General features: G+C 34.3%; 1 protein-coding gene across 1 annotated transcript in view; it reads right to left on the bottom strand.

Moving 5' to 3' along the window:
* Positions 1 to 14,947, bottom strand: part of SPINK5 (serine peptidase inhibitor Kazal type 5) — a 73,896-nt gene that overhangs the window by 39,396 nt on the left and 19,553 nt on the right. Inside the window, exons 5-11 of the mRNA XM_002816050.3 lie at positions 11,789 to 11,916; positions 9,725 to 9,788; positions 8,699 to 8,826; positions 7,093 to 7,156; positions 3,841 to 3,968; positions 2,429 to 2,516; positions 368 to 495 (exon numbers count right to left, since the gene is read on the bottom strand). Coding sequence (XP_002816096.2) covers positions 368 to 495; positions 2,429 to 2,516; positions 3,841 to 3,968; positions 7,093 to 7,156; positions 8,699 to 8,826; positions 9,725 to 9,788; positions 11,789 to 11,916 — 728 coding nt within the window. The remainder of the gene's footprint in view (positions 1 to 367; positions 496 to 2,428; positions 2,517 to 3,840; positions 3,969 to 7,092; positions 7,157 to 8,698; positions 8,827 to 9,724; positions 9,789 to 11,788; positions 11,917 to 14,947) is intronic.

Raw genomic sequence — 14,947 nt, 5'->3', positions numbered from 1 at the left:
TATTCCATTTATACATTAAGCGCCACCTTTGGACTCTTAACTCCCATGGAAGATGAGACACCTATAAATTGCTAAAACAGGCTAAAGTGTGAAGTTTCAGGAGCAAGGGGGCATCTACTACTTGTACAAGTCCATGTTTGTCAGGACATTCCAGTGCTAAAAGAGGGAGTGTCAGAGGAACAAGGCGTCTTAAAACAAATAACTCTAGGTACTTACTCCCAGCTCTATTACTGATATTTTCCATGTAACGTTTTCAACTCACTTCCCTGTCTTGAGCCACGGTTTCCCCATCTATGAAAGAAGCTGTTTCTATTAAATTACCTGCAAGATCCCTTCTTTCTTTGACATTCTAAAATTCTATACTCACAAGTAGGCTTGACACATGGAACACAAGTTGCCATGCATTTTCCCATCTGGACCACGAATAGGGTCATTTTCTCTGGTACAGAAAAGTATTCCATTCTTTGCCTGATTTTGATATTCACTGCAGAGTTTCTGAATAATAAATAAGAAAAAGTTTAGATATAGTTCTGTTTTCTATGTATGAATGTTAAATGTTGTTTTACAAAGAAATTGAAAAAGAGAAATTAAGGATGAAAAATAAAACTTTTAAGATTTAGGACCATCCAAAAATTGTGGTATTTCTCTCCTTGTAATATCCATTTACATCTTCAATGAATGCTTAAGTTAGGAATATATAAATAGAAATATGATTTATTTATATTTATGTTCTTTATCAGTCAAATGGAAAAGGTAAGTAATTGCAATATAAAAAGCTAAGAAATATAACACTAGTCTGAATTAAGTGTGTACAAGTACAATGAAAAGAATAACTCACGGAAGTTCAGGGAACTTATGTCTAAGTTCTACCTTGAGAATATATTCAGGAACATAATGTGGAAAAAGGCCATCCAAGAGGAATTAAATGGACAAACACACAGGGGTGTGAAAGAACATGTTATTTTGAGGTAATCTAACATATTTATGAATATAGTGGCTAAATAATCAGTTGGATAAAGAGAAGAATATTTGGGAAATGGTCAAAAGGAGACCTTGAAAATCAAAGACCACTAAACTTTGAAAGGAATTTGGATATTACTTTTAGGCAATGGGAAAATTATAAATGTTTATAGCAGAAAATGGTAAAATCAAATCTTTGTTTTACAAAGGTTATCAACCAGATGTGTGGAGGATTTGATTGACTAGGGACTGAAGTTAGAACAGTAATTATATTATAAAAAAGAGAGAAAGAGAGAGAGGGAGGAAAAGAGAAAAAAGAATAGAGAGATAGAAGAAAAAGAAAAAGGAGAAAGGAAAGGAAGAAAGGGAAGGAAGGATAAAATTGGAAATAAATGATAAAATAGTAGTTGACAGATATTTGACCTTGGTAACCCAGGACCGAGGGGAAGAAAGCAGTTCAAAATGAGGCTTAGGCTAGGTGTAGTGGCTCATGCCTGTAATCTTAGCACTTTGGAAAGCTGAGGTGTGAGGATAGCTTGAGAGTGGGAGGTCAAGGCTGCAGTGAGCCATGATCCCACCACTACACTCCAGCCTGGGTGACAGAGAAAAAAAAAAAGAAAGAAATTGTCTTCAAAAAAAAAAGAAAAAGAAAAAGAGAAAGAAAGAAAATGGAGTTACACTGGCAGAAGGTGGCCTGATGGAGTGGCTTACTTAGGAGAACTGTTGACTGCACATCATAGAAGTCTGGAAAACTGTCTGTAAGAAATAAGTTAGGGTTTCTATAAGAAATGAAATGGTCTGAATATACTCTAGAATATCTTCAAACATTGGAATTTTATAGCGTTGCTGACTCGTGGAACCATAGTTTTTGTTTTCATATTCTATGAAATACGAAAACAACATGGAGGATGAATTAAATCTTGAAGATTGAGAAAGATGGAGACCAACAGTGTACAGACCAGGTACGATGCCAATACATCAATGCAAAAGAAAACTATTAAGTGTCTGAGCTAAGAGGGTAGCAGTAGAAAAACAGACAGGTGACTAGTTAAAAGATGCTTAGAAAGCAGAGAACAGTATAATTTAAAGGGAAGCACATTAAAATTCAACATTGATATTGTTTTTGAAATAAATACCTTCACATTAGCTACCACACATCGAAGACTACATATCACACTTTGAATTCAGACAATGTTTTGATATTTCACCTTCATTTAGGAGTGCAAAACTATATTATTAATGTGACTTGATTAATTTCCTCCATATACAGCTAGAAATTGTAATGCCATAATTTTTTAATCTACGTTTCATAAAACAATAACTATAAATTAGTTTCCAGTAAACCTACTAGTAGTGTGGAAAATATTAAACAATATTGAAAGTGCATACTACCTAATATGCACTCTCTCACACACACACCCCACACACACACACAAGTTGTAACTAGATTAATCAAACTGATTCTCACCACAATTTCTCTTTTAACTTTAGTTTTTTCTTCGGTTTTTCCCAAATTTTGATCTGTTTTACTGTTTTCCTCTGAAAAACGCCGCTTGCTGGAAAAAGTAAAATAAATGAGTAGAGATGCTTCCGATCTTCATGTTACAAAATAGTCATTAGGTACAGATGGAAAAATATCCAAGTTGTCCTGAGTTTTAGTACAAACACTTTAAAAACATCTCAAATCCCCCCAAAAAAACCCTTTAATTTCACCTTTATACGATTTCCTTCCACTAAATGATCTTTTTTCTCATCTCCCTTTCTTAAAAGAAATTTAAAACTCTTCAGCTTAAATTCTACCTTTTTGAAGAAGACATTCCAGTTCCCAAATACAAATGAGCACTATGTCTATTGCTATGTTTTTGTATCTGAATAGTCTTCTCTTACACAGCAGTTTTTATTCTATTTTGCAATATATAAATACGTGCACATGTCCATGGCTTATTTCTGCTACTGAACTTAAGCTTCTTGAGAGTGGGAGATCTCCATTCATTCATTTAGTGAGTAATTATGGTTTTTTGGGCAAGCATTTGCTGGGCCCTGGGCATGCAGGAGTATATAATACAAGCACATACCCTGCCCTCTTGTAGTTCTTGAGGCTGGTAGAAAAGACTGAAAGTCAACAAATACTTGGAGAAATAATTGTATAATTGCCAACTGTGATGGTGGTTAGAAAAGACAATTACTAAGGATTATGAGAATTTAATTTCAATTAGGGAAGGACTTTAGGAGTTCTTATCCAAGGAAAGATAATCTGAAATGTAATCTACAAGAGAAGGGGACATCATCAGCTGGCCAAGACTGGGAGGAACTGGCATAGGACAGGACACAGGAAAAGGCTTGTAGAGCTAGAGAAGCCGAAAGTGTCATGAGATGTCATCTAAGACATTTTCATAAATGTGATAATTTGTATGTTGTGAGATTTGCCCTTCTCCCAAGGTCATATGTCCCAGATAAAAAGATATGAGTAATCCAATTAATGTATAAACCTGAAGTATCTAAGAGTGTTCCATCAACACTGTTACTATGGGATAATTACTGAAGAAAAACAATCGAAGTCGTGGTACCTGCTTTTACGCCCATTCTATACTAGAATTAGTTCACAAAGAGGTTCACGTAGGTCACGGTCACAGGGGAATGTTAAGAAGTATGCTGTAAGTCAATATTTCAACTGGAAAATGGAATCCGTTTCTCTTCAGAAATAGACAAACATCAGTAGCGCCTACTCACTAGGTGGCATTATGATTTGTGGAGGACATAAAACTGCCCAGATGGTTCTCAACAACAAAGCTTCCTTTCAAAGTTATTTTTACTCATCAATCCAATCAATCTCCACTCCCACCCTTTGAATCACTCTGAAAAAACCGCTTCTATACTCACAAAATTTCAGCACACAGGGCACATTTGTTGCCATGCATCCTGCCGTCAGGGCCACGGACTGGATCACTCTCCCGTGTACAAAAAAGTCTTCCATTTCTCACTTGTTTTTCATATTCCTTGCAAAAATCCTTTGAAAAGACAATTATATGTATTTTACTTCATTTCATTTCAGGATATTTTATTTTTTGAGACAGGATTTTGCTGCATTGCGCAGGGTGGATTGCAGGGGAATGATCATAGCTCACTGAAGCCTCTAACCTCTAGGCTGAGATCCTTCCACCTCAGCTTCCTAACTAAATGGGACTACAGACATGCACCACCACACCCGGCTATATTTTTTCCTTTTTGGTAGAGACTGGATCTCATCATGTGGCCCGGGCTGGTCTTGAATTCCTTGGCTCAAGTAATCTTCCTGCCTTGGCCTCCCAACGTGTTGAAATTATAGGCGTGAACCAACACATCCAGCCAACAAGTAATTTTATTTACTGTTTTTCTACTTTTTAATCTAGAAACTTTATAATAGATTTATTACCACAAAACATCAGGTCTAGAAGTTGGCAAATACATACAACATATTAATGAGGATTACTAAGAAATAGTAATTATATTGTCAACTACTTGGCACTTGTATCTGTTGTGTGGTATGTTTATTAAAAGATAAAAAAGAGCCTCGGAAAAAATAAGGCTGACCAAGAGTTTTCTTGGATTAAAACTAGGTATTTCTTTTTAACTTTCAAATCAGTAGGGGTCAGGGGATATCTTTCATGAGGTTCCAGCACAAACACAACAAAATGCAGCAGCCAAATCACACCAAAAAAGGAAAAAAAGCTGTGAGAAGATGAGATGTCTAAAAGTGACTTAATATGGATCAAGTCAAGAATAATCCAACTAAGTTTGTAAGTATAAAGAAACAAGATGTTATCCAACAGTGTTATGCTTACTTTAGTTGATTTTCTCTATGGATCTGTGGATAATTTTTGTGTATTCTGCCTTCTTTATCCATAATAATTTCTGACATTGTAGAGAGAGAGTAGATCTAATTTCCTTTCACCCTCACTTTAGACGGATAGATCATCAAGACTGATACTGATTTAGAAAAGCTAAAAAAGACTGACTTTCCCCCACCAAGAAAAATCCAAGAAAGATTTGTTTTCAGATTTCCTGATGCTTTGGTTCAATACTTTCAGGCTACTTTCTGTGTTTTGAAAACTCTACTATGTGATGAGGGCTAAACTTCACAAAAAAAATGATACTCTAAGCTACTCTAGGCTTGGGGATCTCTATGTCATTAAACATTTTGTGGTGAGATATAGTACTATAATATGACCTACAAAAAATCCTGGCCTGTAACTTTCTTTTCAACTGTGTGACCTTCGTCATTCAATTTCAGGCAAGAAAACATGTGCATAAAGAGCATGGCTCGGAGTCAAATGACCTAGGCCACTAGATTGTGCCTCTCACCCAACTGGGAGACCACACCAAAGTCCCTTCTTCTTTGAAACCACTGTGTTACTACTTCTACAATGAGGTTTTTGGAACAGATGCTCTGTAGGACCTTTTCTAGATCTAGCATTCTTTGGTTTTTTTAAAAAAAAATTCAAATTCCATTGGGATGCTTTAACAGAGAATCCTGACTGCTTCCTATTAAGAAGATATTTATTTTTGGAGAAGCAATGGACGTGCTCCAAATCTCATGGTTGTAACAATCTAGAAATAGAGAAGCAGAAGACAGTCACCTGATAATCATAACATGGTATAAAAAATTAATGCTCAATGATTCTCATAAAAGAAACAATAATAATTTCAGTTTATAAGTTGTGATTCATCCAAGGAGATTCTGAAGAAACACTGCGTATGCAACCTAGTGACAAGTTAATTATAGGGAACATATTGAGCCATCACAATAAAGCAGTCCTATTCACACCATCATGCCCAGTGACCCCACCAAAACAATGACCCTAGCCACAGAGAGGAAGAGGGAAGTACAGAGATCTAATGAAAAACAAAGGAGAAGAACTCTCTGTGTTTATGAAGTAATAAAATGTTAAGTATCACAGGATGACCCAAAGTTTTAGACTGAAATTTAACAACCACCACAAAAGAATTCCTTTTCAATCCTTGGCAAGTGTAAATGGTAAACTGTAGATGGTTCTGAATACTTAGTTTTCCTAAATGTAAACCTTTAATACCCTATATAGGTTGAGAGCTTTGCTTCATTAAATAAGCATTATGAACTGAAGGGCTAGCTCTTGACTACCAAAAGGTGGGCTTGTTTCTTCCTTTAGGAAAACATAAGCCCTACGATCTGCCAAAAGGAGTGCACTTGCATTAGCACAAAAGTGTGCAGGATGTAGAATCACAGTCCAACAGGAAGGTAAAATTCAGGTCATTTATTCAACCTCTTTACATTGCTGACAAGAAAACTAAGGCCCAGGATGATTATTTACTTAGTCTCCCACACCCAGAGCATGGCAAAACCAAGGCTAAAACTCAGGCGTTCTGACTTCTCAACAAAAGGTTAGCCATTTAGCAAAGAAACTGCTATCCCTCTCATTGAAAGTAGGTGATTTAAGAAATCCAGGCTGCATTACCTGAAGTGCTTATTCAAAACTTTTTATACTAGATTGAATAATTAAATTATCAAGTAATTTCAAAAAAATAATTTTAAGGATATTTTTTAAAACACAATCTAAAAATTTGTCTTTTTTTTTTAAGCAGAACCAAGACCTTTGTAAATGTAGGTTTTTCTGAACAGAATAATCACAATGGCAAAGTGAATAACTTCAACTTGTGTCAATTTAATTACACATAAAATGCACTAGTGGATATAGTGTTTAAAACACTCTCACTATTTTAAAATTATTCCTGTTTAATTTATATTACATTGCCATTTTTAAACAATTTATTCAGAGTAAAATGGGTTTACACTAAACCAAAAAGAAGGCTGCTAGAAATTAAGCAGAATTTGGTTTGTATAAACTTTCTATCTTATGTCTTCTCTTGGGGGCTAGAGGACTGGAGAAACACAGGTGGAAATTGCACATTTTGGGCCTTAAGTAGGAAATGCTGTTTTAAATCTGAATCTAATGATTAATATTCTAGGAATAGTCAATTTGGGGAATTTTGATATTAAGAAAAGTATCTATATAATAATAAAAGACAATGACTTTATTTCATTACTCAAAGGTTTAGGCATAAATTTGTTAATATTTATGGCCACAAGAACAAAATTGTGTTGGTGAGTCATTTTACCTTTTCAGCATTTCGTCGGATTCTAGTTTCACCCTCTTGCTTGGCATTTTCAGCTTCTTTTAAACTGTTAAGAAAAGTAAATAGTTGGTCAGTTTATGACTCAATCATATTTTCAGTATCCTCAGGCCTGTGCTAAACACTTTCATATCCTCTGCTAGGAATTTCTGAAAATGATCCACTTACAGGAGACAAGCATTTCCATCTTCAATGCCTGAGCCAGAGAAATTGCCAAAGATAAGGAAAGAAAGAAAGCTGGCAACAGTGGATCTGGGAAACTTGCTTTCTGTAAATTAGCTTTCTTGCCTATAGTAAGAAAGGGTGTGAAACTGACTCACTGACAGTCAATTAGAAGCTTTGTTCTGTAAAACTGAATGGGTGTGACACCTTGATTGACAAACAGAAGATTGTCAGGAAAATTCCCTTTAACAGGCAGAACCAAGAGCTTTAAAATAATGCTGTGACAAGGGTGAAACCAAACTGAGCATTTGAGACATTGCCATCCACACCCTTAAGTATAACTTTGTATACCTTGTAAAGTATTTGTTTGCTTTCATGTAAAAGTACTAAGTTGTTAATGAAAGCTACATTTGAATTGAGATTTAAGCCCTTTCACATCTATCATTTGATTAGCGTCTCATTCTGGAGATAGGTGTGGCTATCTCAGTTCCACAGAGTAAGAAACCAGGAGTTAAGAGAGGTCAAATTCCCCTTTTCACATAATGCATAAAAAGAAAAAAAAAAACCCCACAGAATTAGGGCAGATTTCAACATTGAGAGAACATGTTTCCTAGATAAGAAAGTGGAAATCAGGCTGATTTCCTGTCTGGAAACCAGTTATCATCACCGTTTTGTAAACCTGATTGGACATGTCCTTGAATTCTACAAGGACTAACTGTAATTTTCAAAGGCAGGTGTGACGTTTGCTAATCAGTTAAATCTCTGTCCTGATTTTAAAGTTCCAGTGATGTAAATATAGCAATTTAAGGCTTGTTGGCACATGAATTAGAGAGTCTAAACCTTGTTTAACAGCCAGAATATGAAAGACTAATTAGATCTTATCCACATCTGTGTCTTTAATGCCCAAGCACTGCCAGGCACTCAGATAAAGATTAACCCAATAGTCCTTCCTTTCATAATGATCCGCGTTCCACTTTTTAAGCTAATAAATAGATTCAGACACATGGCATTATTACTATTATTATTTTAATTAGCCTCACATTACTCAGGAAGGGTCTCTACATATGCCCAAATGAAGCAACGGATGTCAAACGACTGACCTAGATCATTCCATATGAAAGTGATTTCTAAATTTTAAAATATTGTGCCTTATAAAACACTATGCATTTTCAAATTACTGTAATTTAAAAGAAATAAGAGTCTTGAATTTAATAACTAACATGACCACCTTATTCTCTCCTTTTAAGAAACTTCAATCAATGATAAGAAGAAAAAGAAAAGAAGCCTTTCTGTGAGAAAGGCTGTTTCACATTGTAAAGACAAAGAATTGCGTGCTTCATGAAAAGGATTTTATCTCTCTGCAGAGTGATTCTCAGGACAGCAACCAAATGCATCGTCATGAAGTCCACCAGGGGATGATGCTACTTACAACAGCTCAGCACACATCGCACACTTATTGCCATGCGTCTTCCCATCAGGACCAAGAACAGGATCATTTTCCCTTGTGCATCCAAGTCTTCCATCTTTAACAAAGGGCCGAAAAGCACTGCATACATCCTGAAGAACCGGGAAAAGAACTTGAAACTTACCAAGACTGTAATGCTGACAACACTGTTTTCAGAAATTTTATAGAACTCAGTCCCGCTGACATTGCTATGGGCCACTTAGAGCAGTACCAGCTGTGTAGATGTAGCTCAGTAAGTACTCGATAATTCATGTGGTTAAATATAAAACTTTTTTACTTGTTTATTCATTTATTTAGTAAACAGATAACCTACTATGTGCCAGAACTCAGACAGAGCACAGTCCTTGCCATCAACTTGCTCCCAATCTCCTATGTGATAAAAAAGAGACATTTAAAATTGCATGATGCTAAATGACTTGGTGGAAGTAACCTCAGGTGCTCTGGAAGCTTATAAAAGGGGCATCAGACCTTGAAAATTAGGAAAATCATTCACCTGGAAAAAGACAAGTGTGACATGCATGAGATCCTTTCTTCCTTCCGCTTCCTCTGCCATCACAGGCTCACAAAATTGTATCATAGAAAAAAAATCTATTTAGTTCAAATCTCATTTTAGGTTAAGTAATTTGTCCAAGGTCTCCGAACAGCAAGTGACACTGCTGGGGTTTTAACTCAGGCTAAGTGACTGAAGTGTTGTGCCCTTTCTACTACACATGTAGTTTCCTTTTTATTTCTTCTTCTTCTTTTTTTTTTTTTTTTTTTTATAGAAAGCAGAAATAGATTGAAAGATCTAACCACCAAAGTAATCTGATCCAGTTTCAGAGACTATAATTAGCTTTTTCATATTAGTGGGCAGTACTGGGTATTCCATTTCACATAAAGCAAGAATTACTTCCTTCCAAGGCTCCCACCTAAGAAGGAAGAGGAGAGCACCTACTTCCTATTTGAAGTTAGCCTCCCAGTATTTCCCATCACGCTGACATTTGACCTCACCTGCTCTGGATTACTGCTCTTACATTCCCCTTCACTTTTTACACCAATCTGGGACCCGGTTTTCCTAGAATCAAAAGTTAGTAGACACAGCAGTTTAATATCACAGAACTTTCCACCATTCAAACCTAACTGCTCTACCTTGCATTGTCATTCTCCTTTACTCCCGAAAACAGCTGCCACATAGTATTATTTTATTACTTTTTCTAATAAAAGTCACTGTTTATAACTTCAAGTCAAAGAAATGTAGTTAACATGGAAGAGATGGTAAAGATTCAGACTTGTAAATATTATTTATAGAAATCTTTTTTTAACCTTTGTTTAGAGGAGGGATCCACATAAGAAGATGGGAAAAAGTAAAGCTTGTAACTGGATAATAGATACCCCTCAGCCCCCAAGGAACTTTGTTGTTTTAAATAAACAAAGTCAAATTTGTATTATCTAACATCCCACTATACTACTCTTTATTTGGGTTATAAAGACTAGTATTTTATTTTTCATAGAAAGTACATAAAGTCTTGATAATTAATTTTGTTCAGTCTCGTAGACCTTTAAAGTATATCTGAAAACACAGAACCGTAAATGTAAGACATATTTCCTAATTTGTAAAAAGTTAAAGCAGATTACAATGATAACATCTGTAAAACAATAAAAATTTAGTAAAAACAATATAAAGAAAAAAACTAAGTATTTAAAAGTGATAAGAAAAAAGTTGTTTCAAAGGATATCAGCTGAGGGGCACTATAAAAATCAAATTTTCAATTTTATTGTAGAGCTTCCTAGCAGCTAGAGCTGCAAGGAAAACAACACAAGGACAAGTATGATTCTCATCGCATAGTACAAAGTACATAGAACAAAGAAATATACCAGAAATTAGGGGAGAGAAACTTTCACCTGGACCAGAAATTTAAATATTTATAATGGGATTCCCCATATAAGACACAGTAAGAATTAAATATATAGCATGCTCATACTTGTGCTACACAATATGTATCTGATAAAAATCTGTGTGTTCTTCATATATCTACGTTTGCTTTCTGTTTCTCTATGTTGACCCTTGGTGAGAGTTGAGAACATAATTTTAAAGTGAATTTCTGAAAATACCATCCTGCAAAGGATGAGAGTGTTTTAATGCAGTTTTATTTTGCTGAAAATATTTATTGCAAGGAGAGCTAAAGCTTGCAGGATCTCAAAAAGTGAATAATTATAATATCCCTCATTAGCCTTGGTTTTCATATTTGCAAAATCTTAAGACCAGACAATTCAAGATTGAGATCACAAGCCGGAACCTGCCAAGCAGGTATGTCATCTTGTTGGTGAAGACACAATTGATAACCAAATCTAGCACTGAGGGTAGAGAAAGAACAAAACAGGGACAAGATATAGGACAGTAAGATACCTTAGCTATTTGGTAAATGTTGAGAGATGGGAAGAAATTTAATATTGAAAGTCCCAATTATCTACTCTAATATTACAAATTATTAAGCACTTAATAAACATAATTTGATGATGAAATAATTCTCTGTGAAAAAGAGTATACACATAGATAAACAAATAGATGATAGATGATGGATAGATAGAAGATAGATGTGTGTATGTATATATATGTATATATGTATGTATGTGTGTCTAAATAAATATATAATCTGTTATATATTATAATCATATAATCTATATCTTATAGATTATAAAATAGTAAATCTATATTTTATTATAATATTAAATGTTTTATTATATTAAAGCTATATTTTATTATACATTTTAAATATAAAATCTATAACATTTTATAGATTATGAACATATAATCTATAATCTCCCTATCCTGTCTACTTCATAAAGTGATAACCATCTGATAAATCATACATAAAAGTGCTTTGTAAAATATAAAGTGTTACGCTATACACATTTATTTGTCTTAAGAGTAGTAAAAGAAGTGGTACTAATAATTTAGGAAGGGCTAACTCCCACATGATGAATTGTTAGCTTAAAGACTGTAGGAAAAACTGTGTCATGTAATTATAGAGAGAACATGTTTTAGGGAGAAAGCCTACTTCAGAGAATACTCACGCATTCTCAGCACACAGTGCACATCTGTTGCCATATGTTTTCCCATCTGTGCCACAAACAGCTTCATAAAAATCAGGACAGATAAAATCCCCATCTCTTTCTCCTTTTTTAAGATCATCACAATTCAGCTGCAAAAGACATGATCAAGGAACGTCAAAATATAAGAAACAAAATAGTCCTTAGATGTATAAATAGATTAACATTTTCAGCCCACAATAATGTAAATTGCTGGAGAAGAAAAACATATCATAAAGGCTTTAGTGAGCTAATAAATTTATGGGCAATAAAACATGATCCAAGAACAGAGATAAAATCAGATTTCAAAAGAAAGAATTTCAGTATTACTTCAACCACTTGCTGTCTGGGTGAAGTAGGCCAAGTCACCACTCTGAAACTTGGCATACTGTTCATCTGTCCAATCCTGCCTGCCTTCTCCACAGAGTAGTAGTGAGGCCCAGTAGATTATGGATATGAAAGCTCTAAGTAAACTATAAACTACAGTAAAGTTTCTATTATTATAGATTAGAATAGTAATTAAGAGCAGGATTGCTTGTTTCATATTTCTAAGTCTACCACTTAAGCTATGGGACTTGGACAAGTTATTTAACACCTCTATGCTTTAGTGTCCTCATGTGCAAAATGGTTATAATTTTGTCAAACTTTCAGGACTACATAGGGATTTAAATATGTTAAATCATGTATAGCACTTGGAACAGTGCCTGCCACAGAACCATTTATTGTTGTTGTTGTTGTTGTTATTTTCAATGTTTTCTCTACTGACAAGCCAAGAAAACTAAACATCTTTTAGGTATGGCAGGAGAAAGCCCAAATCTCTATTCTAATAATGTGACATACACTTAGGAACAAACCTGATGGTAAAGAAAAACAAATGCACAAAGTAATAACTGAAGACTAGTGTTCAAGTCTCAGAACTGCCACCCACTCACTTCACCTCTTTGCACCTCACTTTCCTCATCAGAAAAATGGAAATTCACACCCTACCTACATTCCAGATTTGCAATAAGGATCATCAAGTGAATTCTTATGAAACATTATTTGGCAACTTATTATTGTGACATAACCTAGCTAAAAAAGATGTAGAGTTAACTTGACTTTAACTTTTACCGAAAACCAAATAATAAAACTGGATAATTTTTCTTTAGAATATCACATTGCAAAATACAATTTCATGTTATCATTGTCAAAATAAAGACATTTTAATGATAAATATGAAACACTTAGAATGTAGACCTATGATGTATCAGTATGTCACACAATATAAAGAATAAAAGTAGGATACAGAAGATCAGGTTGAGAAACTCTTATCTAGAAGGAAAAGAACTGAAAATAGAAAAGAAAAGCTAAAGAACATACTCCACTATTCATATGTTTAGAAAGAACTTAAAAATAGATTGAAAATAAGATAAGCAGTGGCCATATAAGTTATTTCATTCATTCATTTGTTCATTTATTCCACAAAATTTATTACATATTAACTACATTTTAGCACTCTTCTGGACTGTGAAGCTGCCACAGAAAATATAAAATAAAAAAGAGAGAGAGAGAAAAAAATGGAATACATATTCTAAGGAGCTTACATTCTGATAGAAAGAGACAGATATGCACAACAACTATAGATTATAGTAAGTGCTTTCGAAAATAAACAGAAAAATACAATAGTGACCAGAATGGGGACTATTTTAGATATAGTGGCAAAAAAATGTCTTTCTGCAAAGGTGACATTTGAGGTAACATGAGATTAATGAGGCTGTGTCAACCACTAAATATTTGAGGGAAGAACATTCTAGGCATAGAGAACGGCAATTGCAAAGGATTTGTGGTGGAAACTAGACTGTCCTTTTTAAGGAATGGACAGAAAGAAGGGAAATCTGACCGAAGCATAAAGAAAAAGCAGGATGGCTATTGGTTTTCTCTCAAAAATCATTCCTGAAGAAACTACAGAAGCATAGGGAAATTATAGATCAAAGTAATTAACTCAAAACAATCACTACTATCCCCCTTCACCAGAAAATCAACAGCAACGTACTAACTAGGTCACAGATGTAGACAGGGGAATGACAGAGCAAGTCAAAAGGCCAGCTGGGGGATGATGAAAACAGGCACAAGGATTTATGACTCCACCTCCTTCCCCTCCAAACCCCTAGGTGGTGGATCACAACCTACAGAAAACACCTCTTCCTAATGTTGACAATGCCTGAGACCTTACAGATGGATTCCTGACCTGGTGAAGTGGCAGCAAGCTGGAGTGGAAAAGAGGGGATTCAGAACCTCCAGCACTGGGTCTTATCCCTTTTTCTATCCTTATACTCACCAGAAGGGCTACAGACTGAAGCTTGACATTGAATATTACCTAACTGAATTTAGCAGAAAAAATAAATACAGCCATCATGGAATATTACAATAAAAATATCTGTATATCTGACAAGTAAAAAGTAGAATATACTAAATAACATGTATCAATTGAAGTAGAAATATTGGAATGGGTAGAAAAATATTTTATCAAGTCTAACTATGTTATGGAGAGATAAGAGAAGATATCTGCATAAACAAATGTAAAACAATAACAAGAAAGAAGTTATAAAGGAAGAACAAAGTGGAAATTTTGAATATGGAAAATATTCAAATGATAATAAATCTAGCAGTATAAAGAATAAAGATGGGATAGGTGCAAATAAATAATGAACTTGTGAATCAGATGATCAGATCAAGGAATTCTCCTAGAAGGCAATGGAAATAAGAAACAATTTTTCTAAAAAAAGGAAAAGCTAAATAACATTTAAAATAGAATTAGAAGTCTCCAAAAGAAAGAAGGAAATAAATATAGAAAAAAAATCTGAAGAAAGGAACAATTTATATAATTAACAAAAAAAGAATAAAAGAGAAAAGCAATAAGAATTTTAAGCTAAAATCAAGTTAATAACAAAATTGTATTTACAGAAAATATATGGAGAGTAGATTAACATACATTTGGGGAGAAGACAAAGATATTGACAATAGACACAGATATTAGCAATAGAATAAATAATCAAAAGTATGGCGATTTGTTTAGGGATAGTCATAATAAGAACAAAAATAAATCACCCAAAAAAAGCTAGAAAGAAGAAACTACTAAGTATAGTAACTGAAAATATTTTGAAA

Source organism: Pongo abelii, chromosome 4 (assembly GCF_028885655.2).
Source record: "Pongo abelii isolate AG06213 chromosome 4, NHGRI_mPonAbe1-v2.0_pri, whole genome shotgun sequence".
Taxonomy (NCBI): Eukaryota; Metazoa; Chordata; class Mammalia; order Primates; family Hominidae; genus Pongo; species Pongo abelii.
The sequence above is the reverse complement of the archived record's forward strand: the minus strand, read 5'-3'. Positions and strand labels throughout refer to the sequence as shown.